The sequence below is a fragment of the Oncorhynchus mykiss genome, chromosome 2 (assembly GCF_013265735.2).
Source record: "Oncorhynchus mykiss isolate Arlee chromosome 2, USDA_OmykA_1.1, whole genome shotgun sequence".
Lineage (NCBI taxonomy): Eukaryota > Metazoa > Chordata > Actinopteri > Salmoniformes > Salmonidae > Oncorhynchus > Oncorhynchus mykiss.
The window spans coordinates 36,189,515-36,216,382 of NC_048566.1; the positions used below are offsets into that span (position 1 = coordinate 36,189,515).

A 26,868-nucleotide genomic window follows, 5' to 3' on the forward strand; every position below is an offset into this window, starting at 1 on the left:
ATACACATGGGTCTTTCAGGACTGACCATAAATCCATTAAGTTTGTCAGTACAACAACAACAATCAACAAGAGTAATAAAAAACAAATGTATTTTCTTTAAAAAAATAGCCCTCCCCAACAGAGTCCCCATACTATTACACCATACAGAGCCAAAATAAGTTGCTTCCATTTCCTTTCATTCAACCTATTGGGAAGTGCTATGACAAAGACTGTTCTTGATCAGTGGCTTTTATATTGCTTAGTCAGTGTGGAGCAGATTCGCTTGTGTCCTCATCATGATGCTTTTCCCAGAGTGAAGATAAGAACTGCATCTGGATCAGTGGCGCTGGGCTTACCCAAGCTGAATTTGAACACAGAGGGGCTTGGGGGGGACTAACCCCAACTGCAAAGGCCCCGCTACATTGGTGAGCCCAAATTCATTACAGGTTATATACAAATTACCTGGGACATGTGGGGTCAGTAAAATGGTGTACAAAAGCATTTTGATTGCGTAAATTCATAAACATGAATTCCCCCAAAAATGGCATATCATTAAATCTCTATCGTCATTCCCTTCCAACATAAAGGGGCTCTACAACCCATCAGACATGTTTGGAGGCGCTTGAAGGCCAAGAAGTGAAAGTCGTCAGACTACTTTTCGCATAGTACCTTGAGGATCCACTCTGACACTACTCAACACAATACAGAAAACAAAAAGCAGCCTTTCAGTTCACCGTTTACACAAAAGAGGCTATGACTGAAAGGCAGAAGTGAGCGTAATAAGCTCCTAGGAAAACTAAGGTGGCTCAGAATACCCAGTCATAATAAAAATGTGTTTCATGCATTTCATAAAGTCAGAAAGTGATCAGAAGTGAAGGCAGAGCATATTGAGTAAGTACCCCCCAATAACCTGTGTAGCAAACCCCTATCTGTGTTGTCCATGCACACAGCGCACCAATGGGGAATCATACACTAGGCTGGGAGGAGGGGAGCTGAGGCAGAGGGTTGAGCGGGGTATGGTTAGGGGAAAAATGGGTGGTGGTGTTGGAAGGAGGGGGCAAGTATTCATGTGGGAGTATTAAGGGGGCAAGTGCATGCATGGATGCGGCTCGGTACACACTCCGTAGGAGAATGTGACAGGGTGAGGAGGCATGAGTGTGCTTGTGTTGACGATGGTGTGGTCGATGTCTGTAGGTAGGACAAGCTATTTACAATATTAAAAAAAGAGACGCTGTGTGCGCGTACAGTGTGTGTGTGTGTATGTCAACGTAGTGTTTTGGTGTACGTCGTCTCCATTGACATAGGTTGGAATGTGTACCTAGAATGTGTAGAATGATCATGTAGCCAAGGTCAAGTGCTAAAAGTGAGGGAGAAACACTTCATTCAGTGTTCTCTGGCCCACGTCTTTTTGCAGCTTTCACACCTACAAAGACAAGATGAAGACCTTGTATTGCTACTGTTACTCTATTGGTTCAGCAAGCTTAGAGAGGTTGTAGGTGTGAGAATATGTATTATGTAGGTAGGTAGGGGTGTGTGTAGGCCTGTGTGTGAAGCCTCAGGGAAGACAAATCTCCCCATTCTGAAGTAACAAACCAATCAGGTAAAGAAAGTGCCTCGTAATTCCTCCGTAGAGTAAATGCATTCTGACACAAAATATTATCTTCTTCCTGTTTACATAGGTGCCCATTTTCCATTGGTAAGCATCACATTAGGCTGGATAATAATAATAATAATGCTGGTTTAGGTGCATGGGGTGTGAGTATATTCAATACACTCAATGCAATGGTCCCTCTAACTTCTACATTGACCTCTCTCTACTGGCTAATTCTAAGAGGAGACTCCCAACCTGCACAGATGAAGTGAAGAAGCACTTAGTCTAATGTATCTACAACATGCTACACCTGCTCTTTCTATTTCCACAATTAAGAGCAGAGGGCTAGTCTCACACAGACAAACACTTCATATAGGTGCAGGGTGAGCGGCGTTGACTACATGCTAATCTCTAAGTGCTAATGTACCATACATCCCGTTGCGCGCATCAAAGCCATAAAAAAAAGAGAGAATGGCAACATAAGAATGGAGTTCATGATAAAAAGTTAACAATAATAAGTGTGTCCTTTTTGTCACCCTTCTCCCGCCCAGGGTTCCCCTGACTCCTGTTGTACCAGGGGCTTGGAACAGAACACTGGCATCCGCCACGCGGATAGGTAAGAGGCAGCATTGTGGTGGCAGTCAAAAGTCTCGGGGCAGCTCAGCGCCCGTTTTCCTCCCCTCCGTATTGCATACATAGGAGTGTGGAAGGTCGCATACAATACAATAATACCCTCTTTTTGTTTTTAAGTCAACATAAAAACATAGTCCTGGGAAAGTAAATAAAAAATAAACATATAATATCAATAATGATAATAATAACTGTAGTGCAGGACGCTGCAGAGTCTGCCTGGGTTGATCAGGTGAGGGATGTATAGTTCTGGTACTGGGGTGGTTTGGCTGTGGTGGGTCAGTCATGAGAGGGTATGTGGAGTGTGTGGGTGGTCACAGTCATGGAGGGAGGAGGAAAGGTGGAAGGCTTCCTGTGGGCTCCCAGGCCCCTCACCGAGGGATGGTGAGTCTTAAGGACAGTGGTGGTGGCGGTGGTGTGGGGTGGTGCTCAGGCGAAGTACATGGTCCTCAGCGTGTCGTGGTGAATCTGCACCGCCTTGGCCAGAGCCTGGGGGTCCCGACCGTTACTCTGACCAGAGACATGGCTCCCCTCCCCACTACAGTATGGACAGAAAGACACAGGACGCAATAAGTACCGAATAAGATCTGGAAATGTTATGGTGCTTACCCTTTTCATTAATTTTAGGTTGAGGCATACAGCTGGATCTACAAAACCGATGGCATGGAACTTGAATTCATCTTAACATTAGACTACATTTGAAGTCAACATCTGACAACAGATTTAAGTGGAACGTCCCTCTAAATGTTAACTAGACCACCATGCTCACCTGTCATGCTCCTTGTCCACCAGATGGTAGCGGGCACGGAAGGCCACAAGGCGGGCATAGTAGGCTGGCGCGGGGATGGAGACGGAGCGGGTACAGCGCACGTAGGTGTGGCACAGCTGGTAGGTGAGGATTTGCAGCTCGTCGGCGGTGAAACGATTGTCGTCCCACAGGACGTAGTAATGTGAGGGCCGACTAGTCCCCTGCAGAGTGGAAAGACCATTTCAACACTCAAGAGGGGGGGATTACTTGAAAACATGAATAACTAGTATTAGGGCCCTGTGTTTTGCCTGGATTTTAAAATGTCCATGTCAGATGGTCCAGCACCATCCTCTGACAATTGTTTAATCTTTAGTGTAATTCTCATTTCTGAATAAGGATTAAAATACAGAATAGAATCTTGTTATGTCACATGATTGTGCAAAACACAGGGCCCTAACTATATGTTTTTAAACCTGCTCTTTTAAAGTTTTCATACGCGCTGTTTTAACTTACATTCATTGTTATGTATCGTGTAAATATATGCATGTTGTTTTGTTGGAGATGTAAATCTCAATGTGATTTCTATGGTTAAATAAATAAAAGTATACAAATTAAAATCGCCATGGAGCCACAAAGGAGCGTTAAAGAGCTGCATGTGACTCCAGAGTCAGGAGGTTTAGAATGGCTCAGGTTAGACAAACACAGCTGGACAGCCGCAGGAAGCACCTCCCCACTCACCTGTATACCCGCGTGACTGCAAAGGTAGAAGTCAAACTCAAATGGGTGAGTGATGCTGGTGTCCACTGTGGTCCCTGCAGGAATGTTACCACTCTTCCCGATCTACAGAAAAAGGAAAGACAATACAGGACCACAATATTTAAATCCAAACGCTAATCCTAACATTACAACCGCAGACCACCTCAAATAAGCTCACAGGCCGCATTTGGCCCGTGCGCCGATAGTTTGAGACCCCTGTTCTAGAGTGAAACCTATAAAGCATGATACAGTTATGGTTAGAATAGCTGACTGTTGACTCACTCTCTCAGACTTGTCGGCACAGAAGAGGCGTGTGTGGTGGCGCTTCTGGACCACGATGTAGGTGATACCAGGCTGGTAGTCCTTCTCCAGCTTGATGCACGCATCCCTGATGGCCAGAAGCTCGTAGTGGAGTATCTATGCAGAAAAATAAAATATTTACTCGTTATCTGTCCAACTGATATCTTTAGAGGTAGTTGCATTGCTCACCTCTTTCTGTAACTCTTCCCAGTATTGTGCATTATTGTCACATGCTATATAATATCAAATCATACTTAAATCAGAGATTTCCATTATTTAACTGCTATAAACTACTAGGCCTATTGGTCAAAGTGCTCGGAAAAAATAGTGATCTGGCCAATCCAACTCTGTCACTTATAAATAATGAAAAATTGATCCCCATCTCTATTGATAACTATTTTTGCCCCTAATGACAGAGACCAGTAAGTACCTGCGGCAGTTGCCCCTCAGGCACTCCGTCCCTGTAGAAGATGATCCTGGTGGGCTTGAAGCGGGTCGACTTGTAGAACTGGATCAGCAGCTCTCGGACCATGTAAGAAAGGTCTTCGATAATCTCCTGCCTGGGCCTCTGGACCCGGACTGTGGCACAGTACCTGCTGGGGTGGGCGTCCATACTGCCCACCACCTGGAGAGAAAGAACAGAGAGAGGGGTGAGAATAAGAGAGAAATGAGGGGACTAACCATACAGACAGAGACTAGGACCTGTATTCAGAAAGCGTATAAAAGTGATGCTCTATCATCTGGTCCTCCTGTCCACGTAATCTTATTCACGAATAGCCAAAAGGCAACTGATCCTATATCAGCACTACTACTCTGAGACTCATTATGAATCCAGGCCCAAAACTCAGAAACCACTCCTAAAAAGCAAAAGCTTTGGAAATACAGAGATGAGCTGAAAAACAAAGACCAGATAGACAACCCAAAACATCAATATTTAATTCAGTGTTCTATGATTCACCTCTTGCTAATGATACAATGTGAGTACTAGCATCCTCTAGAGGCACAGGATAGGCAGTGTGGGAAGCGGTGTCGTCAGCATCTATAACAGTAACCTTGTAGCCTTACGGCTTGTTATTGTGAGAAAAATGGTCATCCTTCCTGACCACCTCTATAAGCTCACACACACACACACACACACACACAGAGAAGCACATATAGACGCACACAGAGGGCTGTGTGACTCAACAGCCATGATTGCTTGGCAACTACACAGCCAACCACAGCCAGGCCTGGGTTCTGGGACAGCAAGGATCGGGGTGATGTAATTTCCTCCCTGTCAGTGAGTCAGCACTGAGCCACTCTCTTCCCCTTCTCCACCTCTTCTTCGCTTCCTCATCCCTCCCTCTTAAAATACAATGTACTCTTAATAGATAATAATGTGAGTTAACATGGTGTAGTGGTAGTATTGGAGAAGCAGCCTTACAGCGGTAATGGAGGGCTTCTTCCCGTCTCCAGCAGGGGGGTGTGTTACATCAGCCCCCAGGAAGATGACAGGCTCCTGGAACACTGCTGACCTGTGAGACAGGAAGGGAGAAGGGACAAACTCAGTCAAACTCACAGGAGTTTGTCTGGTTTTAAAGAGTGCTCATATACATAAATGGGTTTCCATCCAGAGCACATTCAGACCAAGGTCGTATCCATTAGGTCCCAAACAGAACAAAACGGACTGAAAAGGGAAAGGACTTTGTGTGCCGTAAACGAACCCAACCGAGTGGAGAGAGTTGGTGAAAGTTTACCGTTGGTGGGGCACCAGGATATTGTTGATTCCCCCCAGCTTGACATTGATCTTGAGGCAGAGGTTGGAGAGGGTCTGGGGGGATGTCTTCACCACGTTCTTCACCTGGACACACTGAGTGGCCATTCCTAGGAGAGTATCTCCCACCCTCTTCACCTCCGCTACACAGGACCAGTAACAGACAGAAATTAAGTACAGATCCATAAATGCTAAACTGAAGCTATTATAAACGGAGTACAAAACATTAAGAACACCTTCCTAATGAGTTGGCTGGATATCTTTGAGGGTGGACCATTCATGACACACACGGGAAAGTAACTGCAATGAGATTGATGTTCTTCTTCGTTTTTTTTATCTCGCTGTCATACGGTGTTCAACAGTGTTCGATCTTGTCTCAAGAGGACCACAATGGAAATAAGTCCCAGACTTATTTTACTCATGTGCATGTATGGCTTTTTCAAGTTTTATGTGAGCTTGTTTTTTTTTTTTTTTTTTTTTAAATGGTCAAATTAATAAAAAAAATATATAAAAATAAAGTGCTGAGAGTGGAAAACCCAGCAACGTTGCAGTTCTTGACACAAACCGGTGTGCCTGGCACCTACTACCATACATTCACACCGAATGGCACACATACACAATCGATGTCTCAATTGTCTCAAGGCTTAAACATCCTTCTTTAACCTGTCTCCTTCATCTACACTGATTTAAGTGGATTTAACAAGTGACATCAATATGGGATCATAGCTTTCACCTGGATTGACCTGGTCAGTCTATGTCATGGAAAGACCAGGTGTTCATTATGTTTTGTACACTCAGTGTATCATAGATGTCTCGGTTACTGCAATATGTCAAGGTAAAGATAATGCATTTACAAAATATATTTCAGTAAGGGTGGTGGTCAAGCAAGTTGAGTAAACTGATATTTTGGTTAAACAATTCAACTTTAAGAGAATGTTGTAAGTGGATCATTCAGCAACTAGACAGGGTGCAGAGGAGGGCCTTGAGAATCATTTCCTGAGGTGGAGCAGTCCAACCACAGCTCCCCTCACTGCAGAGCAGGCTGCAGTGCATCTGGTGAAGGACATGCACACTCTTGACCATCCACTGAATGACTTGCTCCCTCCAAAAAGAGGTAACTGCACCACCAGGCTCCTGAGAAACAGCCACGAACTGTCCTGTATAACTGCCTGTACGAACCGCCTGCGAAACGCCACTCTACCCTCTGCTATCAGACTGTACAATAACTCTAGCTCTCACCCCCCCCAATTTTTTTTTTTACATCACATTTTAATTTTTAAATGTCCATTATGAAAAATGCCCTGTAATTTTTTTCAATTGCTCAATATTCTATTTATGTCACGTATTATGTGTTATGTATTTTAAATGAGTGTTTTTGCAATTATTAGTAATGTAACTTCTGCATTTCTTCAGTTTTATCTGTGAGCAAGAATAAACTAATGCAAACTCAGCATGAATAAGGCCAATCTTACCGTAGACGGGGGTCTTTCCGGGCAGGATGACAATGATGAGCTGCAGTCCAGAGTAGGTGTTCTTCAGGTGCCTGAACATGGGCTCCACACTGTCGGCTCCCTGGGCGTATTTACAGAAACACGGCTGGCCCTGGATGGGCATCCCAGCATCCTTGGAGATCTTACGCAGCTGGTCTGTGAAGTTCCTGAGGAGAGTGGTGAAAATGTCTGGTTAGGAAAGAAACCTGGTTCACATGGTGGTTCTGTATGCTGAGCCCGGGGCTCACACAAAACTACCTAGCGAAGCCAAGAACAGTACATATTTTATCTTTAGAATATTTACTGAATATAGAATATATATATAATATATATATACTGTTGCACTCTGACAGGAATCTCTAATACGATGCCTGAAGATTTCCACTTAAGCCGCCACTTCCCATACTACCCCCACTCCAAGCAGGGCACTTACTTGAGCACCTCCTCCCGACACTGTTTCTGGGGGGCGAAGCAGGCAATGGCCCACACCTTGATCTCAATGCCGTTGTAGAACTGCTTTCCCCTCATGTCCCACACCCCCTGGTTGGGCGTGGCAATGGCCCGGTTCTGTGAGGTGGAACAGGTGGGAGACAAAAGCTTCAGAACCAGATCAATGTCAGGGCTGTTTGCACTCTGTGAAATCCACATCTACCATAGTGGGGACTGACTTCTGAAGCCTGGTTTGATATAGAGTGGTGAGGAGGAACTCTGTGGACCCTTTGTGTCCGGAAGTAATTTAGTCATTCATTGTAGCCGTTGGTGCTCTGGAAAGTTGCTATTTTCTTGGGTTGTCTCGTGTCAATTAACTCGTGATGTTGCTGGATTACTCATAAAACTAATAGAGTCTGATTTAAGCAACAAAAAAAGTAGTCAATTTAAAAAAAAGTTAAAAGCAATGATACTTCACCACAGCTTATTATGACAGATGTCATGACTGGTTCGCGCTTATTCAACAAAACAAATCAGTTTCAATTTCTTAATTTCTTAGTTACATGATTGTATGACCAGCAAAGGAGTTTTGAAGTTGAGGGTGCAGTATTTATGAAGTTTGGCAATGAGGACAAACTAGCATAGTTCAGCTAGCCGGCAGGATATAGCTGGGCGCACATGCACACTCGATTAATTCAGGACATAAATTGCAGTTTTTATACCCTGGTATCAGAAGTTGGCAGCAAAAAGTTTGATTAAGCAATTCAGAGACTAAAACGAATACATCAGATGACAAATATTTGAGAGCGAATCTATATACAATCCCGAAATTAGCAGTAACTGACAATAGTAAAACAAAGCTTCAAACAATGTTTGAGTGAACCTGAATCCATCAAATGAATGGTGAAGTCCTCCTCACCACTCTATAGCCTACTACACACACACACAATCTAGACAGTAAATTGTGCTAAAGAAAACATAGCCCAATGCGAGTAGCAAATTAATTACTCCTCCATTTACTTTCCTGGACACATTTTTTTCTGCACCAAGTACACACAATTGAAAGGATGCTTAATGTGGCTGTACTATAAGTGCGATGTCTCTTACCCGTCCTCCATACTGTAGGATGGGGGCAGGCAGCACCCTTCCCGTCACCTCCGCCATCTCATCCTTCACCTTGATCCCAAACTCCTGGATGTACGGGTCCAAGTTGAAGTTGGCATTTTTCATCTGTGGATAGACGGGGACAACAGATAAGATATGTTATGCCTTCTTGCATGTCACATCCACACTGCTGTGCTGTCAATTCGCATCTAATCTGTGGAGAGAATAATAGGAAGTAATTTACTATGTATTGTCTTTTCCCTCAAGTCTAGTAGTAGTGTGTTAATCTGTGTTGGATGGTCTTGTGTTAAATTCATTAATGCCAATTCTCATGCTCATAGCTGGTAGTTTCGCATTGCAGCCTCCAGACACCAGGCGGCGCCACTCACTCACCAGCCGGCTGATCTCCTCCTGTCTGTCAGGTGCAGAGCGAGCTGTGGCTTTGATCATAGTGGACGTCTGATTATCTGTCAGTTTCTTGATGCAGCGCTGCCCTGCTACTATGTTACACACCTGCAGCGAAACAAAACCAAAAACCATTGAGCTTTTTATATAAGCAGGAATTTCCATCTCAAACACATAAAGCAACTGGACTGGATTAAATGGATTCACTCTAGAAGAGTCAGCGATCCCATATTTCTCACCTCCAGGGGCAGGTAGGTGTGCTTCTGCTCCTGACCAACCTGGAGGCAGGGCAGGTGGGGATACTTGAGCTGCAGATTGTACTTCTGCTTGAAGTACTGGGCCACCGTACATTCTACCGTCTGTCCGCTCTCAAGCTGCAGGGGAAACCTGGTAGGGAATGTGTAATAAAGACGTCAAAACTGACTAACACAGCGACTTGATAATAGTCACCACATGCAAGTGCCTCTAGAAAAGCGCTGGTGTCTTCACTAAATGCTAGAAAAAAAAGGTGGATAATAAAAAAAAACATCCATCCTTGTCATGGACCATATCTTTACTTTTACTATAATCACATAGACCAATATCCCAACTGACACCGATGATTTATGGGTCATGACTAGAGGCCGACCGATTAATCGGAATGGCCGATTAATTAGGGCCGATTTCAAGTTTTCATAACAATTGGTAATCTGCATTTTTAGACACCGATCATGGCCGATTACATTGCACTCCACGAGGAGACTGCGTGGCAGGCTGACTACCTGTTATGTGAGTGCAGCAAGGAGCCAAGGTAAGGTGCTAGCTAGCATTAAACGTATCTTATAAAAAACAATCAATTATTGTTATCAATTAACATTATCACTAGTTAACTACACATGGTTGATGATATTACTAGTTTATCTAGCTTGTCCTGCGTTGCATATAATCGATGCAGTGCCTGTTAATCATTGAATCACAGCCTACTTCGCCAAACGGGTGATTTAACAAGCGCATTCGCGAAAAAAAAAGCACTGTAGTTGCAGTGTACCTAACCATAAACATCAACACCTTTCTTAAAATCAATACACAAGTATATATTTTTAAACCTGCATATTTAGTTAATATTGCCTGCTAACATTAAATTGTGTCACTTCTCTTGCGTTCTGTGCAACAGAGTCAGGGTATATGCAGCAGTTTGGGCCGCCTGGCTCGTTGCGAACTGTGAAGACTATTTCTTCCTAACAAAGACCGCCAACTTCGCCAAACGGTGGGTGATTTAACAAAAGCGCATTTGCGAAAAAAGCACAATCGCTGCAGGAACGTACCTAACCTTAAACATCAATGCCTTTCTTAAAATCAATACACAGAAGTATATATTTTTAAACCTGCATATTTAACTAAAATAAATTCATGTTAGCAGAAATTTTAAACTAGGGAAATTGTGTCACTTCTCTTGCGTTCATTGCACGCAGAGTAAGGGTATATGCAACAGTTTGGGCCGCCTGGCTCGTTACTTACTACTTTGCCAGAATTTTACTTATTTTAGCTTCAAAGCTTCAATGCCATACAACTCTCCTTCCGTGGCCTCCAATTGCTCTTAAATACAAGTAAAACTAAATGCATGCTCTTCAACCGATCGCTACCTGCACCTACCCGCCTGTCCAACATCACTACTCTGGACGGCTCTGACTTAGAATACGTGGACAACTACAAATACTTAGGTGTCTGGTTAGACTGTAAACTCTCCTTCCAGACCCATATCAAACATCTCCAATCCAAAGTTAAATCTAGAATTGGCTTCCTATTTCGCAACAAAGCATCCTTAACTCATGCTGCCAAACATACCCTTGTAAAACTGACCATCCTACCAATCCTCGACTTTGGCGATGTCATTTACAAAATAGCCTCCAATACCCTACTCAACAAATTGGATGCAGTCTATCACAGTGCAATCCGTTTTGTCACCAAAGCCCCATATACTACCCACCATTGCGACCTGTATGCTCTCGTTGGCTGGCCCTCGCTTCATACTCGTCGCCAAACCCACTGGCTCCATGTCATCTACAAGACCCTGCTAGGTAAAGTCCCCCCTTATCTCAGCTCGCTGGTCACCATAGCATCTCCCACCTGTAGCACACGCTCCAGCAGGTATATCTCTCTAGTCACCCCCAAAACCAATTCTTTCTTTGGCCGCCTCTCTTTCCAGTTCTCTGCTGCCAATGACTGGAACGAACTACAAAAATCTCTGAAACTGGAAACACTTATCTCCCTCACTAGCTTTAAGCACCAACTGTCAGAGCAGCTCACAGATTACTGCACCTGTACATAGCCCACCTATAATTTAGCCCAAACAACTACCTCTTTCCCAACTGTATTTAATTTATTTATTTATTTTGCTCCTTTGCACCCCATTATTTTTATTTCTACTTTGCACATTCTTCCATTGCAAAACTACCATTCCAGTGTTTTACTTGCTATATTGTATTTACCTTGCCACCATGGCCTTTTTTGCCTTTACCTCCCTTCTCACCTCATTTGCTCACATTGTATATAGACTTGTTTATACTGTATGTTTGTTTTACTCCATGTGTAACTCTGTGTCGTTGTATGTGTCGAACTGCTTTGCTTTATCTTGGCCAGGTCGCAATTGTAAATGAGAACTTGTTCTCAACTTGCCTACCTGGTTAAATAAAGGTAAAATAAATAAAATAAATAAATTACGTAATTATGACATAACAATGAAGGTTGTACAATGTAACAGGAATAGTTAGACTTAGGGATGCCACCCGTTAGATAAAATACGGAACGGTTCCATATTTCACTGAAAGAATAAACATTTTATTTTCAAAATGATAGTTTCCAGATTTGACCATATTAATGACCCAAGGCTCGCTCTGTGTGTTATGTTAAAATTAAGTCTAGGATTTGATATTTGACAGAGCAGTCTGACTGAGCGGTGGTAGGCAGCAGCAGGCTCGTAAGCATTCATTCAAACAGCACTTTCGTGTGTTTGCCAGCAGCTCTTCAAGCTGGTGTAACCGATGTGAAATGGCTAGCAAGTTAGCGGGGTGCATGCTAATAGTTTTTCAAATGTCACTCGCTCTGAGACTTGGAGTAGTTGTTCCCCTTGCTCTGCAAGGGCCGCGGCTTTTGTGGAGCGATGGGTAACGATGCTTCGAGGGTGGCTGTTGTCGATGTGTTCCTGGTTTGAGCCCAGGTTGGGGCGAGGAGAGGGACGGAAGCTATACTGTTACACTGGCAATACTAAAGTGCCTATAAGAACATCCAATAGTCAAAGGTATATGAAATACAAATAGTATAGAGAGAAATAGTCCTATAATTCCTATAATAACCTCAACCTAAAAGGAACCACCAGCTTTCATATGTTCTCATGTTCTGAGCAAGGAACTTAAACGTTACCTTTTTTACATGGCACATATTGCACTTTTACTTTCTTCTCCAACACTTTGTTTTTGAATTATTTAAACCAAATTGAACATGCTTCATTATTTGAGGCTAAATTGAATTGAATGATGTATTATATTAAGTTAACATAAAAGTGTTCATTCATTATTGTTCTAATTGTCATTATTATAAATAAATAAATAAAAAAATAGTCAGATTAATCGGTATAGTCTTTTTCTGGTCCTCCAATAATAGGTATCGGCGTTGAAAAATCATAGTCGGTCGACCTCTAGTCATGACTTTTATTGGAATTATCTCAGACATATCATCCACCCAAAACATCCCTTCTCCGGGAAGCATCAGTAGGATCAACCATGTGACGCGACTCACGTCTGGTGGCTGGCGGGGCGTCGCGTGACGTTGCAGACGCGGTACTTCCTCTTCATCTGACCGCAGTGAGTCACCTCCACCTTCAGACCTGGTAACGCCCACCGACAGCAGGGCACAGACACAAAGATAAGAGCCAGCAGTAGTGACAGCACAGGGACAGACGTAGATGGGGAGAGGGTGGAGGAGAAGGGAAGGACAGAGTTCTCCCCATAGGCTGTGTGCACAGAAGCGCTGCTCCACCAGTCTTTCACTTTTTACTCTTTAGCGCCATCATGTGGACTTTCAAATGTATTTCTTTATGAAAACGTATAATACTGTTTTCAATCACGCCGTTTTATAGAAATTCAGGAATGCAGAATTGAGGATAGAGTCGACAGAGAGGTGATAAGGATTTCTACTAACTGAAGATGAGCTTTACACTATGAAAACATTCTGGGGAGAGCCCTGGGGTAGAAAATAACAGGGGGCATGGTGGTGAGAAGGATGCATTAGGATGAATGTCAAAAGAAGGTGGAGAAAAGGAAATGGAGAAGTGAGTGAGTCAGTAAGAGAAGATAAGGAGTGAAGTGAGGGGTGGAGAAATAGAGGAAGAAGTAAGTGGAGAAGGGATGGGTGATGGGAGAAGGAGTGAGTGGGGAAGGGATGAGTAATGGGAGAAGGAGTGAGTGGGGAAGGGATGAGTAATGGGAGAAGGAGTGAGTGGGGAAGGAGTGAGTGGGGAAGGGATGAGTGGGGAAGGGATGAGTGGGGAAGGGATGAGTAATGGGAGAAGGAGTGAGTGGGGAAGGGATGAGTGGGGAAGGGATGAGTGATGGGAGAATGAGTGAGTGGGGAAGGAATGAGTGATGGGAGAATGAGGGGAGAAGGGATGAGTGATGGGAGAAGGGATGAGTGATGGGAGAAGGGATGAGTGATGGGAGAAGGGATGAGTGATGGGAGAAGGGATGAGTGGGGAAGGGACGGGTGAAGGAATGAGTGATGGGAGAAAGAGTGAGTGGGGAAGGGATGAGTGATGGGAGAATGAGTGGGGAAAGAATGAGTGAGTGGGAGAAGGAATGAGTGAGTGGGAGAAGGAATGAGTGAGTGGGAGAAGGAATGAGTGAGTGGGAGAAGGAATGAGTGAGTGGGAGAAGGGATGAGTGAGTGGGAGAAGGGATGAGTGAGGGGAGAAGGGATGAGTGAGTGGAGAAGGGATGAGTGAGTGGGAGAAGGGATGAGTGAGTGGGAGAAGGGATGAGTGAGTGGGAGAAGGGATGAGTGAGTGGGAGAAGGGATGAGTGAGTGGGAAAAGGGATGAGTGAGTGGGAAAAGGGATGAGTGAGTGGGAAAAGGGATGAGTGAGTGGGAAAAGGGATGAGTGAGTGGGAAAAGGGATGAGTGAGTGGGAGAAGGAATGAGTGAGTGATGGGAGAAGGAGTGAGTGAGTGATGGGAGAAGGAGTGAGTGAGGAAGGGATGAGTGAGTGGAAGAAGGGATGAGTGAGTGGGGAAGGGATGAGTGAGTGGAAGAAGGGATGAGTGAGTGGAAGAAGGGATGAGTGAGTGGAAGAAGGGATGAGTGAGTGGAAGAAGGGATGAGTGAGTGGGAGAAGGAATGAGTGAGTGGGAGAAGGAATGAGTGAGTGATGGGAGAAGGAATGAGTGAGTGATGGGAGAAGGAATGAGCGAGTGATGGGAGAAGGAATGAGCGAGTGGGAGAAGGAATGAGCGAGTGGGAGAAGGAATGAGTGAGTGATGGGAGAAGGAGTGAGTGGGGAAGGGATGAGTGATGGGAGAAGGAGTGATGGGAGAAGGAATGAGTGAGTGATGGGAGAAGGAATGAGCGAGTGATGGGAGAAGGAATGAGTGAGTGATGGGAGAAGGAATGAGCGAGTGATGGGAGAAGGAATGAGCGAGTGATGGGAGAAGGAATGAGCGAGTGATGGGAGAAGGAATGAGCGAGTGATGGGAGAAGGAATGAGCGAGTGATGGGAGAAGGAATGAGCGAGTGATGGGAGAAGGAATGAGCGAGTGATGGGAGAAGGAATGAGCGAGTGATGGGAGAAGGAATGAGCGAGTGATGGGAGAAGGGATGAGCGAGTGATGGGAGAAGGGATGAGCGAGTGATGGGAGAAGGGATGAGCGAGTGATGGGAGAAGGGATGAGCGAGTGATGGGAGAAGGGATGAGCGAGTGATGGGAGAAGGGATGAGCGAGTGATGGGAGAAGGAATGAGCGAGTGATGGGAGAAGGGATGAGCGAGTGATGGGAGAAGGGATGAGCGAGTGATGGGAGAAGGGATGAGCGAGTGATGGGAGAAGGGATGAGCGAGTGAGTGGGAGAAGGGATGAGCGAGTGATGGGAGAAGGGATGAGCGAGTGAGTGGGAGAAGGGATGAGCGAGTGAGTGGGAGAAGGGATGAGCGAGTGAGTGGGAGAAGGGATGAGCGAGTGAGTGGGAGAAGGGATGAGCGAGTGAGTGGGAGAAGGGATGAGTGAGTGAGTGGGAGAAGGGATGAGTGAGTGAGTGGGAGAAGGGATGAGTGAGTGAGTGGGAGAAGGGATGAGTGAGTGAGTGGGAGAAGGGATGAGTGAGTGAGTGGGAGAAGGGATGAGTGAGTGAGTGGGAGAAGGGATGAGTGAGTGAGTGGGAGAAGGGATGAGTGAGTGAGTGGGAGAAGGGATGAGTGAGTGAGTGGGAGAAGGGATGAGTGAGTGAGTGGGAGAAGGGATGAGTGAGTGAGTGGGAGAAGGGATGAGTGAGTGAGTGGGAGAAGGGATGAGTGAGTGAGTGGGAGAAGGGATGAGTGAGTGAGTGGGAGAAGGGATGAGTGAGTGAGTGGGAGAAGGGATGAGTGAGTGATGGGAGAAGGAATGAGTGAGTGATGGGAGAAGGAATGAGTGAGTGATGGGAGAAGGAATGAGTGAGTGATGGGAGAAGGAATGAGTGAGTGATGGGAGAAGGAATGAGTGAGGAAGGGATGAGTGAGTGATGGGAGAAGGAATGAGTGAGGAAGGGATGAGTGAGTGAGTGGTAGAAGGGATGAGTGAGTGAGTGGGAGAAGGGATGAGTGAGTGAGTGGGAGAAGGGATGAGTGAGTGAGTGGGAGAAGGGATGAGTGAGTGAGTGGGAGAAGGGATGAGTGAGTGAGTGGGAGAAGGGATGAGTGAGTGAGTGGGAGAAGGGATGAGTGAGTGAGTGGGAGAAGGGATGAGTGAGTGTGAGAAGGGATGAGTGAGTGTGAGAAGGGATGAGTGAGTGTGAGAAGGGATGAGTGAGTGATGGGAGAAGAGATGAGTGAGTGATGGGAGAAGGAATGAGTGAGTGATGGGAGAAGGAATGAGTGAGTGATGGGAGAAGGAATGAGTGAGTGATGGGAGAAGGAGTGATGGGAGAAGGAGTGATGGGAGAAGGAATGAGTGAGTGATGGGAGAAGGAATGAGTGAGTGATGGGAGAAGGAATGAGTGAGTGATGGGAGAAGGAATGAGTGAGTGATGGGAGAAGGAATGAGTGAGTGATGGGAGAAGGAATGAGTGAGTGATGGGAGAAGGAATGAGTGAGTGATGGGAGAAGGAATGAGTGAGTGATGGGAGAAGGAATGAGTGAGGAAGGGATGAGTGAGTGAGTGGTAGAAGGGATGAGTGAGTGAGTGGGAGAAGGGATGAGTGAGTGAGTGGGAGAAGGGATGAGTGAGTGGGAGAAGGGATGAGTGAGTGGGAGAAGGGATGAGTGAGTGGGAGAAGGGATGAGTGAGTGGGAGAAGGGATGAGTGAGTGGGAGAAGGGATGAGTGAGTGGGAGAAGGGATGAGTGAGTGGGAGAAGGGATGAGTGAGTGGGAGAAGGGATGAGTGAGTGTGAGAAGAGATGAGTGAGTGATGGGAGAAGGAATGAGTGAGTGATGGGAGAAGGAATGAGTGAGTGATGGGAGAAGGAATGAGTGAGTGATGGGAGAAGGAATGAGTGAGTGATGGGAGAAGGAATGAGTGAGTGATGGGAGAAGGAATGAGTGAGTGATGGGAGAAGGAATGAGCGAGTGATGGGAGAAGGAATGAGCGAGTGATGGGAGAAGGAATGAGCGAGTGATGGGAGAAGGAATGAGCGAGTGATGGGAGAAGGAGTGAGTGGGGAAGGGATGAGTGATGGGAGAAGGAATGAGCGAGTGATGGGAGAAGGAATGAGCGAGTGATGGGAGAAGGAATGAGCGAGTGATGGGAGAAGGAATGAGCGAGTGATGGGAGAAGGAATGAGCGAGTGATGGGAGAAGGAGTGAGTGGGGAAGGGATGAGTGATGGGAGAAGGAATGAGTGAGTGATGGGAGAAGGAGTGAGTGAGGAAGGGATAAGTGATGGGAGAAGGAATGAGTGAGTGGGAGAAGGAATGAGTGAGTGGGAGAAGGAATGAGTGAGTGATGGGAGAAGGAATGAGTGAGTGATGGGAGAAGGAATGAGTGAGTGATGGGAGAAGGAATGAGTGAGTGATGGGAGAAGGAATGAGTGAGTGATGGGAGAAGGAATGAATGAGTGAGTGGGAGAAGGAATGAGTGAGTGGGAGAAGAAGGAATGAGTGAGTGGGAGAAGGAATGAGTGAGTGGGAGAAGGAATGAGTGAGTGGGAGAAGGAATGAGTGAGTGGGAGAAGGAATGAGTGAGTGGGAGAAGGAATGAGTGAGTGGGAGAAGGAATGAGTGAGTGGGAGAAGGGATGAGTGAGTGGGAGAAGGGATGAGTGAGTGGGAGAAGGGATGAGTGAGTGGGAGAAGGGATGAGTGAGTGGGAGAAGGGATGAGTGAGTGGGAGAAGGGATGAGTGAGTGGGAGAAGGGATGAGTGAGTGGGAGAAGGGATGAGTGAGTGGGAGAAGGAATGAGTGAGTGGGAGAAGGAATGAGTGAGTGGGAGAAGGAATGAGTGAGTGGGAGAAGGAATGAGTGAGTGGGAGAAGGAATGAGTGAGTGGGAGAAGGAATAGTGAGTGGGAGAAGGAATGAGTGAGTGGGAGAAGGAATGAGTGAGTGGGGAAGGTGTGAGAGGAAGGAAGGAGTGGCGAGATGAGTGAGGAGTGGTGTGAGGGGATCGTCTGGGGGGGGGGGGGGGGGGGGGTGAGAGGCAGGCGGCATGGCGTGTGGAAGGTACTCACTCACTGTTCAACGGCCCACCTTTGATCTCCTTGGTGAAGCGGACCCTCTGCGAGTCGGTCAGGGTCTTGGGCTGCTCGTCTATGTTGCGGATGTCCAGGACTTCGCACATGAACTCGATCACCGGCTGGGCTTTGTAGAAGGCCGTGGCAGACACTAGAGGGAGAAAGAGAGCAGTAAGTAATGCATTCAGTCAATGGAAGTGAAGTGCAGCAGAAACAGAAGCGCAGTGGTATAGGATTATGTTATTCCTAATCATTGGGTTGTTTTTTATTTAACCAGGTAGGCAAGTTGAGAACAAGTTTTCATTTACAATTGCGACCTGGCCAAGATAAAGCAAAGCAGTTCGATACATACAACAACAACAGAGTTACACATGGAGTAAAACAAACAGAGTCAATAATACAGTAGAAAAATAAGTCTAATATGATGTGAGCAAATGAGCTAAGATAAGGGAGGTAAAGGCAAAGAAAAAGGCCATGGTGGCGAAGTAAATACAATATAGCAAGTAAAACACTGGAATGGTAGATTTGCAGTGGAAGCATGTGCAAAGTAGAAATAAAAAGAATGGGGTGCAAAGGAGCAAAATAAATAAATACAGTAGGGGAAGAGGTAGTTGTTTGGGCTAAATTATAGATGGGCTATGTACAGGTGCAGTAATCTGTGAGCTGCTCTGACAGCTGGTGCTTAAAGCTAGTGAGGGAGATAAGTGTTTCCAGTTTCAGAGATTTTTGTAGTTCGTTCCAGTCATTGGCAGCAGAGAACTGGAAGGAGAGGCAGCCAAAGGAAGAATTGGTTTTGGGGGTGACCAGTGAGATATACCTGCTGGAGCGCGTGCTACAGGTGAGTGCTGCTATGGTGACCAGCGAGCTGAGATAAGGGGGGCTTTACCTAGCAGGTTCTTGTAGATGACCTGGAGCCAGTGGGTTTGGCGGCGAGTATGAAGCAAGGGCCAGCCAACGAGAGTGTACAGGTCGCAGTGGTGGGTAGTATATGGGGCTTTGGTGACAAAACAGATGGCACTGTGATCTACTGCATCCAATTTATTGAGTAAGGTATTGGAGGCTATTTTGTAAATGACATCGCCGAAGTCGAGGATCAGTAGGATGGTCAGTTTTACGAGGGCATGTTTGGCAGCATGAGTGAAGGATGCTTTGTTGCAAAATAGGAAGCCGATTCTAGATTTCATTTTGGATTGGAGATGCTTAATGTGAGTCTGGAAGGAGAGTTTAGAGTCTAACCAGACACCTAGGTATTTGTAGTTGTCCACATATTCTAAGTCAAAACCATCCCGAGTAGTGATGCTGGACGGGCGGGCAGGTGCGGGCAGCGATCAGTTGAAGAGCATGCATTTAGTTTTACTTGTATTTAAGAGCAGTTGGAAGCCACGGAAGGAGAGTTGTATGGCATTGAAGCTCGTCTGGAGGGTTGTTAACACAGTGTCCAAAGAAGGGCCAGAAGTATACAGAATGGTGTCGTCTGGGCAAGAGGTGGATGTTGTGTTCGCTAGGGCATGCAAGTGAAAACATATAAGAAATGGTTTCAGAGGAAAAGGAAAATTAGTTTCTTGTAGGACAAATCAACTTAGATCCTGCCTGTTTCGGTCTGTTTTCTTCCATTTGGTGACTAATGAACACAACCCAATACTATAGAATGAAGTCATTTCTAAGCATTGATCTGTAGTGAATTTGTACACAACACAAAACAGATGTTAAATCATAGACCACTGTGAATGTAACTTTAAGAGCATACCTAAGATGAGATTTTCATTCCATCATGTAGATGCAACTTTTTATGATCTGTGACTTCATACCCTCGAGTAGATCTTGCCTGGTGGGACTCAGCCGACTCACCATCAATATTTAGCATCATCTTCCACATGGCGGGGCGTACAGACTGGTGGAAACCAAACCACACTTCCCTCCCCCCACCCAGCGGATGGTAGTATCCTTCAGGTGGGGAGAAGAATGATCGTCCCACCGGAGTGTACCTGGATGACAAAAAAATGACGTTATGAAGAATGACTCATTTGAGTCTCAGCACCGCAGCATGATTCAATGTCCAGTAATTCTGTGTCACCTATAAGGCTTTGCAGACATAAGCCCAATAGAATGATTCAACAGCTTGTTTGTGTGATCTAGTCAAGCCTCCAAGTCACTGTCTGATTATTAGATTTTGTTAATGTGACACCTTTACACAGTTCTCATCTATCAGGTATCTGTTGTTCTGTTCATCAACTCTAGAGATGTAAATATAATAGAATCTAAAACTAAATCGCTGTTCAACAAGTTTGATAGGAATGTCTTGCTAAAATAACAAATTATTCACACCTCAAGGCAAACATATGCCTTTCAATTAGTTTGAAGACAACATGCACACAGAGTGCTGTCCTGTGGCATATGTGTTTGACTGTTTGTGCATCATAGATCCTTGAAATTAGCCACAAGCTTCTCTGCCCTTGCTTTCATAGTGTGTGTGTTTGCATGCGTGTGCGCGTGCCCTCCTACCCGTCTGTGCACGTGTGTGCTTAGTGTACCGTACCTCATGGAGGCCAGGTGGCGCATGGCCACATCCAGGGCTTGGACAGAGTCCAGGGGTACCTGCAGGCGCCCGCTGACCAGCGTCTCCTGGAGCAGACGCCATGACACCGTGGCCAGAAAGCGGATAGACACCTTGAAGATACGATCCTTCCCCTCCCCGGGGATAGTCACCTCAAAGTCCACCTCAAGGGAGAAACAGGAATGGAGGAGAGTTTAGGTGGAGGGGATATGGGTTACAGGATACATCGATTGAAAGGATATAGACAGGAGTAGAACGGGACTTGCTGAAATGTACAGGACACACTTTCTCTCCCTTATGCCTACCTTCTCACTTCCAATAGGAAGCGCTAGCACCGTATAGATATTCTTCTTGCCGTCGTACACCGGCTTCCTGTCGCCAAAGAGCTGGGGCTTGAAGTGCTGCACCATGTATTCCACCACTTCCCTGCAGGGGGCGAGACAGAGTCAAACACACCAGGGTCACCATCATGGCCACCAGAGGTGACAAAACCACAAAAGACTACCATATGTCAAGAAATGTAGTGCTCCAAATTAAACCCAACATCCTATCAGAAATCTGGATTTAGGATGGGTGTTTTCTGGGGAGCAGGGAAGACCCGATTCGATTGGTTGTGGATCAAGCAGGATACAGCTGGTGAGAAGTGATGTCTCATTGTCGTGGGGGAATCCCTCAGACAAAGGGAGGTAGGGGAGATAGCTGTGGGGCCACAGCACCTCTGAACACATGGTGCCTTGGCTTTCGTCTAAGTGTGGGGGGTAGAGTGGACGGGTTGAAAAGGAGAGGTCATGTTGGGTTGACCTTTCGCATGCCTGCATGGACGCTTTGTCTGAAAAAAACTCCTACTAAGTAAGAACGAAGCTCTAAGACGTGTATTCGGTGTGTGTATACTTCGTACATTTAACTCAGCTTCTCTGTTAAACAAGTAAATGAGAGCGAAAGAGATAAGCTTCTCTTCTGGGACCAGTTTTTTGTTGGATATTAAAGAGCTGGAGTTACACTTTATGAGGTTGTACAACGGCTGAAAGAAATCCTCAGTCAAATCAAAAGAAAGAAAGAAACGCAGGCAGCTCAATTGGCCAAACATTGAAAACAATGTCTGGGGTTTAGAATATATTGGGCCAATGATGACCACCCTACAATGGGGATCTCTCGAAGACCGTTAGTCATGTCCTGGCGAGGTAATGGTGGACACTGGACTAGAGCGTCATAGTCATGGTGCACTAATGAACTGTGAGTCTCTCTCTGAATCACCTTGAGAAGTTGTTGGACCTCTGCAGACTAAAACTTCTACATTGTGTGGTCCTCCAAGTTCTGACTATGGCTCAGTTCTACAGTCCATATTCTGTGGTTTTTAACAAAACATTGGTAAAATGTTAGCCATCAAGTGGACCACTGCATCACCTATAGTAGGGGACACCTGGGTGAAAGGTGTTGAGTTGGGTAACCTCACTCCCCAGGCTATTGCCCACAGGGGACGAGGTCTGGCACATGAGACTATGTAGGGTGACACGTTACTCTACCTGTTGACCCGTCGGGGGCACTTGTCAGGCTTGATGTCCACCTCGTAGTGGAACACGTCCATCTTGGGGATCTCCACCTCAAAGTAGTTGGCCAGCAGCTTGATGGGCTTGCCCACAGTGCCCATGCCCGGCCGGCGGGGTGCCTGGAACACCTGCTGCAGAGGTGGGGGGAAGGGCCCCATGGGCACTGGAGGGGCAGTGGTAGACATGGGCAATTTAGGGAAAGGGTGTCAGAGGTTTAGGCAAGGGCAGAAACGGTAGGTATGTGGGTATGGGAGATGAAATAAATGGAGTAATGAGGAAAGGAAAGTGAGCATGGGCATGTGATGACGGGCAGAGAGAGGGGGCATTGGGTGACGGCCAGAGAGAGGGGTCATAAGTTGGATGACGGGCAAAGAGAGGGGGCATTGGGTGACGGCCAGAGAGAGGGATCATAAGTTGGATGACGGGCAGAAAGAGGGGTCATAAGTTGGATGACGGGCAGAGAGAGGGGTCATAAGTTGGATGACGGGCAGAGAGAGTGGTCATAAGTTGGATGACGGGCAGAGAGAGTGGTCATAAGTTGGATGACGGGCAGAGAGAGGGGTCATAAGTTGGATGACGGGCAGAGAGAGGGGTCATAAATTGGATGACGGGCAGCGAGAGGGGTCATAAGTTGGATGACGGGCAAAGAGAGGGGGCATTGGGTGACGGCCAGAGAGAGGGATCATAAGTTGGATGACGAGTCAGAGGAAGAGACGGGAAGAAGTCGAGAGGAAGAAAAGGGCAACAGACGGACAGGAAGGAAAAGGTTGAGCGGCAAAATATGGGGATAATGAATGAAGGAATAGGGGTATGTGGAGAGAGAGAGAGAATAGCGGGAGAGAGGGGCGGAGGAACAAAGCGATTAGGGTGAGAGGAAGGAGGGTGTGAACGAAAGGGAAGGGAGAGGGGTGGTTGGTGGTTCAATGATAATTAAAGGGTAAGAGAGAGAAAAAGAATACATTAGGGCGACGCTGGATACACCAAGCCGGACAGACAGAGAAAGATACAGGCATTTCCTTAAACATGCAGGCAGGGTGAGAAACAGGTAGCAGAGGAGTAGGCTAGCCTCACAAGGGCTTCTAGTGTGATTTTGTATTGAAGATAATTTTTTGACCTCTGCCGACATAAGATGGAATGATCACAAATGTGCCTTAGCTAGTTAGCGACAGTAGCATAGGCATACAATCCAACGGTCACAGAAGACAACTAAAAGCCTGCATTTGAGATGTTTTCGTTTGACATGAATGCTACTGCTAGCCTCTTGTCAAACATCATTTGAAACTTAGTTATTGAGCAGAGAGTGAATACAATACACAAACTGCAGTGAGGAAAACAAGTATGAGAGGTGTATGACTTCAGATCGGCCTGGTAAAATGTGAGACTCCTGCCTTCCTCCCTGCCCGAGAGAAGACCCAGCCCAGCCCAGCCCTGTCCAGACCATGTCTTAACCTCTGCTTCCCCAGAGAACAGCCCTCTCACAATCACAACAAAGACCCAGCTGCCCTCCTCCTCCATCACACAGATAGGGGGGCTGGGGAGAGAGAGAGAGCCCCCACTACCACACAAACACAGGGGTCCCCCCCAACATTCCCAGGCTTACCATGGAGACTCCACAGCAACACTGGCATTGTCATGGAGATCAGGAACCTGGGAGGGGCAGTGGGTGGGTGGAGGGGTAGTGTGAGTGTGTGTGTGTGTGTGTGGACCTTGGCCTTTTTCATCCTGAAGCAGCGTTAGTGTTTCCACATTATGTCCGAGCGGCCTCCTCCTCAGTCATTAATCTCTCTCACATGCGAGGCCTATAGCTGAGCGGCGAGCTTGTGGTTTAAAAGGCAAGTATTGGAAATTCTGTAGTCAAGCATAGCAGTCAGTCAAGGATGTATACGCTCACTAGGCCTTGAAAAAGCAGCCAACTACGGACTGGCAAATCTGGCATGATAAACCACATAAGACTAGGAAGATTCTACTGAAGGTGTGTTTGTTACGCCTACGGCATAAGTCTCAACAGTCTTGACACCGAGTAGGCTAAACACACTGACACACACGCACAATTGCAGAGACACACACACACAGGCAGCCCGCCCCACCCCAGTGTAGGCAGATGGTGAGAAGTGGAGCCAGGGCTCACACATCCCCAGACAATAGGAGTCTTTCCCTGGCACTGGGGCCCTTTCCATGTCAACTGTGTGTGTTTCTCCCTGGAGTTTGGTTTAGGCCAGGGTCCTTTTTCTTTGAAACATGGAATTACACACACTATTCCCTGCTGACATCACTAGAGATGATCCCATGTCTAATAGCAGTCTGGAATGGTGATATAGCTAAGAGTTAACCATTTATAGGTTTAAGTTTAAATAAATATTAAAATGCTGTCCTGAGGTACAGGTATAAAACATTCTAGTAGCTTAACTCTAGTCTGAGGACAGGGTCTGTGTTAAATGGGGCATTGCAGTAAAACATGTGATTTTCCTGTGTTTTTTTTACATTTCCACAGGGAGGTTGAAAAGAAAAATACTGTGAAAATTATGATAATGCATTTTAGTATAAGAGCTGTTTGAAAAGACCGCCTGAAAATGTCAACTTGTTTGGATGGGTGGTTTTTTTGGACTGCCTGGTGACATCCCCAGATGGTATAAGCTAATAGGCCAATAACAAAGACAGTTTGTCCTTTCTGCCAATAACAGCTATTTTTTAGGTTATACATCCTTCCAATTAGGCTCCTCCAATTAGGCCCCTCTCTCAGACAGTCCTAGCAAAATTTTTGCTTGAGATATTACAATTTTCTAAGAAGATATTTTGGTTTATTTTTGACAATTTTAACTGAAAACAATCACAGTAAGGTACTTAATTGCTACGCAGACATGATTTGATATTGAGATAAAATGGCTGCATTGGACCTTTAATGGAAAATACCACTCAAACTATATTTTGCTATTTGTTTCATTAATCCACTGTTGATACAGTCCCAAAATGTTTTGCATGTCATCAATCAGGTTTTCTAGATATAGAACTTTTAAAATACAGAAAGTGTCAAAGTATGCTGCGTTTTGTATCATATGATCAACAGTGGACTAATGAAAGAAATACCAAAAGAAAGTGGATTTTTTTTTTGCTGATTAACTGACTAATATGAAAGTGTAAATGGTTTCCTATACAGGTTCAGTAAAATCCTACTAGTCCCATATCTGGAGGCCAGTCAGTCAACGTAGTTGCGTAAAGATACACAACAAAGAATATGTAGCTTTGGTCAGAGAAGAAGACTTCTGGAGATGGGTGGGTCTGGGGGGGTCATTAGCTGTTTGTCCCCGTCCCCCTCTCTAAAAACAAACAACTCCATATTTAAGTGTCAACAAGCTGTCAAACGATTGGCCTTCTCCATTTGAATGACAGTGAATTTTAGCTAACATAACTGTGCTTAACACTAACACCTGGGGACCAATCTTTGTGATATCAACTTTTCGCATTCCATTGGTCACTAAATCTTCTATGTTCGTGATCAATTTCAGACTTGGTTAGGGAGTCACTAAAAGATTTGATTATGCAGACTGGAATTCAGACCAGACTAAAGCACAGCATCATATCACAGGTCATCATAATATTTACAATAGTATGGCTGTCTGCCCACTTTAAGTAACAACAGTGAAACACCACATGCTTTTTGATATGCCATAACTTGCCTTTCGTGAACTAACACTGACACTTAACTTCCCACCCCTACTAGCAAGGACTTCGCTGATAACTACTTCATTGAGGGAAAATGTACTTACTATGACTAAGATGTGGATGTCCCACCTAGCTATTTTAAAGATGAATAAACTGTAAGTCGCTCTGGATAAGTGTCTGCTAAATTACTAAGATGTAAATAACTCTAGCATTACCAAATATGAACATTCAATTGGAATGACCTTGATGTAAAAATGTTGACACAGGAGGTTCCATGGCGGTTTAATTTCTATAGCATGTACTAATCTAAATAATAATCACAATGTAAGGAGGTTGTCCAATAGCTACTCATTTCAGTTTTCAAAAACATAACTAATTGGGGTGTTCACATAGACATGAGTTAGTTCATTGTGGATTCATTTTGGTAGGGTGTGAAGAAATTCTATTTGGATCGGTGCACTTTTCTATCATTCCAAAAAATGTATGTTGAAGACAGACTGCCAAAACAGAGAGCCTGGTATTTGGGGTGTGTGAGTGAGAGGGGTGCTGAGTAGTGAAGGCGGGCTTTACCTCGTGTCTCCACGCCAAAGATTCCCACGGCCCCCCTGCCCCCGCCCCTGACCCTGGACATTTTCAGTGCACCAAAAGACCCGTCTCTCGGTATGATAAGTAATTTCGTATAGTCCACGAGCTATGGTTGAAAAATACCCACAATCGTTGTGATGGACGAGTTTTTCAGCCAGCCAGCTAGCTAGCATAAGAGAATGCTGCACCAGATATTCAAAAAATATGGGCAATTGCATGTTACCATATGCTGCTATAGCTGAAGATAAGCAAAAATTCCACCCTTGACAGAGAAGAGAGAGAGAGACATACCAGCGCCAGACGGTCCCGGCTCCATCCCATCCACTTAACCGCGCGGGCACTAGACAGTCCAGGGTTCTATGGCCACAGCGCCAGCCCTTCCAGGCTGGAAGAGTTGCAGACTTCCAGCCCCCTCCTCTCGGCGTGTAGTCTTCTCCGTACTCGCCAAA

At 45.6% G+C, this 26,868-nt stretch overlaps 1 protein-coding gene across 8 annotated transcripts; it reads right to left on the bottom strand.

The window, feature by feature from the left end:
* Positions 1–72: 72 nt before the first annotated feature.
* LOC110488753 (protein argonaute-1) lies at positions 73–26,848 on the bottom strand. Of its 8 annotated transcripts, none has more exons than XM_021561164.2 (19): positions 26,711–26,848; positions 22,151–22,337; positions 20,933–21,053; positions 20,610–20,791; positions 19,922–20,058; positions 18,090–18,224; positions 12,961–13,048; positions 9,426–9,573; positions 9,175–9,294; positions 8,785–8,907; positions 7,682–7,815; positions 7,231–7,415; positions 5,742–5,901; positions 5,429–5,519; positions 4,436–4,630; positions 3,988–4,122; positions 3,688–3,789; positions 2,971–3,170; positions 73–2,739 (listed from the first exon to the last, which is right to left on the bottom strand). In XM_021561164.2, the coding sequence occupies exons 1-19, from the start codon at positions 26,733–26,735 to the stop codon at positions 2,631–2,633; spliced, it is 2,577 nt and encodes an 858-aa protein (XP_021416839.1). In that variant the 5' UTR covers positions 26,736–26,848; the 3' UTR covers positions 73–2,630. The 8 variants fall into 8 exon arrangements, with proteins under 8 accessions (XP_021416839.1, XP_021416829.1, XP_021416821.1 ...); XM_021561154.2 differs by having other exon boundaries at positions 73–2,742; XM_021561146.2 differs by having other exon boundaries at positions 7,682–7,845.
* Positions 26,849–26,868: the final 20 nt, after the last annotated feature.

Excerpts from the sequence above, each read along its gene's own strand:
- LOC110488753 (XM_021561100.2), bottom strand. The coding sequence starts at position 26,735 with ATGGAGCCGGGACCGTCTGGCGCTG. Across the intron at positions 20,059-20,609 it reads CGCCACCTGGCCTCCATGAG|GTACACTCCGGTGGGACGAT; the intron begins GTACGGTACACT and ends TTTGTCATCCAG. Across the intron at positions 9,295-9,425 it reads ACACCTACCTGCCCCTGGAG|GTGTGTAACATAGTAGCAGG; the intron begins GTGAGAAATATG and ends GTTTCGCTGCAG.